This window comes from Primulina eburnea, chromosome 4, assembly GCF_022965805.1.
Source record: "Primulina eburnea isolate SZY01 chromosome 4, ASM2296580v1, whole genome shotgun sequence".
Taxonomy (NCBI): domain Eukaryota; kingdom Viridiplantae; phylum Streptophyta; class Magnoliopsida; order Lamiales; family Gesneriaceae; genus Primulina; species Primulina eburnea.
In genome coordinates, this window is record NC_133104.1 from 28,793,284 (window position 1) to 28,798,163 (window position 4,880).

The window sequence follows — 4,880 nt, forward strand, 5'->3', positions numbered from 1 at the left end:
GGCACAACTTGTACAGGAGACACCCAACTACTATCGAAAATGTCATAAATCACACAAGCATTTAACAATTTTACCACCTCACTTTTTACAACTTCCTTCATCGCTGGATTCAATCTCCTCTGATGATCTACGTAAGGAGTATAAGATTCCTCCATTAAAATTTTATGCATGCATATAGTAGGGCTAATTCCCCTAATATCAGAAATCGACCATCTTAACGCATTTCTATATTTCCTCAACACTCTCAATAGTTTCTCTTTTTCAGCACATGTAAGAGAGGAAGAGATAATTACCGGATATATCGGCTTCTCACCTAAAAATGCATAGCACAGGTGGCTTGGCAATTCATTCAAGTCAGGGAAGATGGTTTTACTTCAATTTTCTCATTTACATTCAACTCCTCATTCGGTGCATCTTTTCTCCTTTTTCTCAGCAGTGCTTCAAGAGCCACCAGTTGGTCTTTCACTTCCCAATTATCTTCATAAACAGTTCCTGCAGCACCTATCAAACAGCTCTCTAAAGGATCCCTAGTTCCTGCACATTCAAGAGAAATACATGAGTATATAACATCAATGCTTTTACAAGTGCTTACCTCATTTGATCCCTTCATGGCGTGATAGATATTAAAAATGACTGCTTCTCCGCCAACTCTCAGGGTGAATTCACCCTTATGCACATCTATCAATGCCCTACCAGTATCCAAGAATGGTCTCCCAAATATTAATGGAGTATCATGATCCTCTTCCATATCTAAAATCATAAAGTCAGTAGGAAAAATAAATTTATCCATTTTTACCAGTACATCCTCAACGATCCCACGTGGATACGTGAGACTTCTGTCTGCAATTTGTAAGGTGACAGTGGTTGGTTTGACCTCTCCAAGCTCCAGTTCCCTGTAAATATAAAATGACATTAAATTAATACTTGCTCCCAAATCACATAAATCTTTACTACATTTAGAACCACCAATAAAACAAGGAATATTAAGACTCACTGGATCTTTTGATTTCTGTGGTAGCTTCTTTTGCAGTATGGCGCTACATTCTTCTGTCAGTTTCAAAGTCTCAAACTCCTGCAGCTTCCTCTTCTTAGACATCACATCTTTAATAAATTTTTCATAATTCGGCATTTGCTCCAAAGCATCAGCAAATAGTATGTTGATTTGTATCTTCTTAAAGATCTCTAAAAAATTTTCAAACTGATCATCCAAATTATTCTTTTTGAATCTCTAATGGTAAGGAAGAATCGGCTTAAATACTGCAAGTTGTTCAACTTTAACTTCAGCTTTGGATTCCTTAGTTTCCTCTTCTTCAACTGTCTTCTCCTTGTCCATTCTCTCCTTGGAACTTTGCACCTCTAACTCTTTTCCACTCCTCAAAGTGACTGCCTTGCACTGCTCTTTTGGGTTAACTTCCTTGTTACTAGGAAATTGACCCCTGTTCTGATCTCTCAAAGCGTTGGCCAACTGTCCAATTTGTGTTTCCAGAGATTTCATTGTGGCACCCATATTTCCCATGTGAGTCTCCATATTGTCAAGATGAGACTCAGTCCTTGCCATTCTTTTTCTAGATTCAGCAACAAACGTTCCTACCAAATCCTTAAATGAAGGCTTTCCTTCCCCCTTTGATCTATTGAACCTTGGTGAAGGATTCAACAAAATTTTATTATTCGCATTTGAAAAATTTTCATGATTTCTCAATCCTGGATTATGAGTATTAAAGGGAGGTAACCTCGATATCCTCCGAACCACCACAATTTCGGTTGTTGATATACTGAGCTTCTTCCGATAGAGATGGTTCTTCAACAACAGTCAATGGATCCTCAGTTTCTAAAGTGCTCACCTTATTCATCGCTGATATTTGTGTGGTCAATGCAGATACCTGTGCAGTGAGTGATGTAATAGGGTCCACAGCATACACTCCTACTGTCCTCTTTACTTCGGATCTCTCAGACGGCCACTGGTAACTGTTTATAGTCATCTGCTCAAGCAAGTCATAAGCTTGCTCAGGAGATTTGGCAAAGATCGTGCCACCAGCTGCTGCATCCACTGTTCTTCTTGTTTGCCCATTCAGACCGTTGTAGAATAATTCGATTTGCACCCAGTCTTCAAAACCATGGTCCGGGCACTTTCTCAACAGCTCCTTGTATCTTTCCCATACCTCGTAAAATTGTTCAAAATCAGTCTGCCTGAAAGTGCTAATCTCAATCTTCAACTGTGTAGACTTAGCAGGGGCAAAGTATTTGCCAGGAATTTCGTCGTCAGCTCCTGCCATGTCGTGATACTTCCCAATGGAAGCGATTGGAGCCATCCTCTTGCTTGATCCCTGAGAGAAAACGGAAACATTGCAGTCTAATAATATCATCAGGAATATTATTAATTTTTACCATATCCGTTATCTCAAAGAAAGTCCTCAAATGAATGTGAGGATCAGCAGTGGCAGTTCTTACAAATTGGTAATGTTGAATAATATTTATTAGTGCAGGCTTCAGTTCGAAATTATTGGCGTTGATGGTCCCTCTTGCAATACCAGAGTAATGATTCTTGATTGCTCGCAAGCGCACGACGTCGATTTATAGTAAAATGTATTTTTGAATAAAAGTGTCTATCCCACGAGGAGTGTGTATAAAAACGTATATCAGTGCTTGTAATTAAAATAGTCTCGACTTTATCTAGAAAAATCAACTAAAAAGGTTGGTATACTTGGAATCTATGAATCACGAAATTATTAACTAGTGATCGAATTTAGACGAATATCAAGAAGAGAAAATATATAGAGAAATGATTTCACTAAGTACCCACGATAATTAACTTCAGTTGAACTTATATTCACGAATTCCAATTATTTAATAGCCAAGAACACTTATTTTATTCCCCCTTTCCCAAGTGACAAGTAAGTTGTATCAATCATACTTCGTTTCTAATATTCCTAATTAAAATCTATGTTTCATGGATAAATACAAACAACGTACTTACCTAAGCTTCGCTGAAGTTATACGCCTTCCGAACGATATAAATATTCAACGATGTGTTTTTATTGATCTATAATCCTAGTCCCTCTCCCGAGTTATAGAATTAATCAGACAACACACAATTTATGGTCAGTAAATTGCTGTAGAATAAAAGAAAAGAAACACAATTAGACGAGAAGGATTTCAATCATATAAAAACTGAGTCAAATTATCGCATCCACAAAGCTACATCATCCCCTAGAATAGAAAATTAGTTCATGAAGAAATCGAAATAAAAACAACGCATGTTCAAAGTTTTAGACATCGAAATACGAGAAAATAAAATACGAAAGAACAGATAACAAATCCGAAGTGTCGTCTCTGTCCCCAAATTCGTCGTTCTTTGTATTTGTAATCGATCTTCGCGTGCCTGGTCTTCGTCTCGTGTTAGCTCCGACTCTTTTCTCTGTCTTTTCTCCCAAAAACGGCCTCTCTCAGATTTGAACCCTTGCTTTATTTTTATTCCCATGTCGGGCCGTGAGTTGAAGCCCAATTCATTTTTGTTTCACCGCCACTAGTGCCGCGGCGCTGATTAAGTGGCGCCTAGGCACCCATCGTTCGTGGGTGTGAGCGCCGCGGCGCTGATTAAGTGGCGCCTAGGCACCCGTCGTTCGTGGGTGTGAGCGCCGCGGCGCTTGTTCCTTAGCGCCTAAGCGCTTATCTCTCGGGTTTTGATGCGCCGCGGTGCTGTTTGGGCAGCGCCTAGGCGCTTGTCCCTTGGCACGCTGGCACTGCGGCGCTGATCTTGTAGCACTGCGGCGCTTCTCTTTCGCACATTGTGGCACTCCAGCGCTTGTTGTGGCACTGCGGCATTTCTTTTATCGTCGTTTCACGCTCAAAAACATCTCTGATTGCTCTAAACCATCCCATAGTTGTATATCCCCTGCACTACACAAAACAAAAAAAACCAAGCATAAATCTGTTTGAATCTAGCATAGATCAAATAGATTAACATATAAATTAAGTGCAATTCTTGCACTTATCAGTTATTAAAGCTTTAGAAACGAAATTTGGATAATTGTTTTCTACTATGTTTAAATAAATATGAAAATAAGAAAGGTTCAGGAACTAAATAATGAGATATAATATCTAGAATGGTTAATTAAAATTCAATGAGAAATGAAATTGTCGAGAATATTGGTTTACCTACCTCTCGTTCTTTACTTAATTCATTCGCTAGTTATTTACGCTTCCGACACGATTTCCTAATTAATTGAACACGCCCTCTCGAGCTATACCAAACTAAGTTTGCTCAATGAAGTAATTAAATTTCTTTAATTATTTATCAAGAGTGACATATCGATCTATGAATTCTTCTAGTTTTCACCCTACCGGACTATGAATGTCTGCGCGTATCCAAGTTCATATGTCTATGTAATTGTAAATACACGAACTATGCTACTCGTTCCTATCACAAGATATTCTCTCAAACTCACTCGCGATATAAAAATTGTTATTAAAGTTAGCTACTCGATGTGACTCATAATTATGCATTTAATTGATGTCTTTCAATGAATAGTTTTTTAAAATGTGGCCCCATGTAGCCCATTTAAATTCTACACAACATTCGCCACACGAACACACAATTTTATCCTTGACTGACACGAGTCCAAAAATTTGAACAGTCACATACATATGTACTTGAACCCGCCTCATTTCATTTTTTTTTACAGGCATTTCATTCTACAAAGAAAATCAATACACAGAACTTTTTATCACGCAGATAACCAATCCTTCAGCAATGGCAAATTAAGTTCTGATGTACATGCTGAATGCAATGGCAATTGATTTTAATTTAGTCCTGTTTATCCAGGATAAGGATATCAAGAATGTGTTTCTCCAACTAGATGCTGCTGGACTTAAGACATTAC

General features: G+C 38.3%; 1 protein-coding gene across 1 annotated transcript; it reads right to left on the bottom strand.

Annotated features, from left to right (window-relative positions):
* Positions 1-349: 349 nt before the first annotated feature.
* LOC140830171 (uncharacterized) lies at positions 350-1,096 on the bottom strand. Its single transcript, XM_073193456.1, has one exon. The coding sequence runs from the start codon at positions 1,094-1,096 to the stop codon at positions 350-352; it is 747 nt and encodes a 248-aa protein (XP_073049557.1).
* Positions 1,097-4,880: the final 3,784 nt, after the last annotated feature.

What these genes read in the sequence shown, in the direction of transcription:
- LOC140830171 (XM_073193456.1), bottom strand. Translation starts at nt 1,096, where the DNA reads ATGTCTAAGAAGAGGAAGCTGCAGGAGTTTGAGACTTTGAAACTGACA.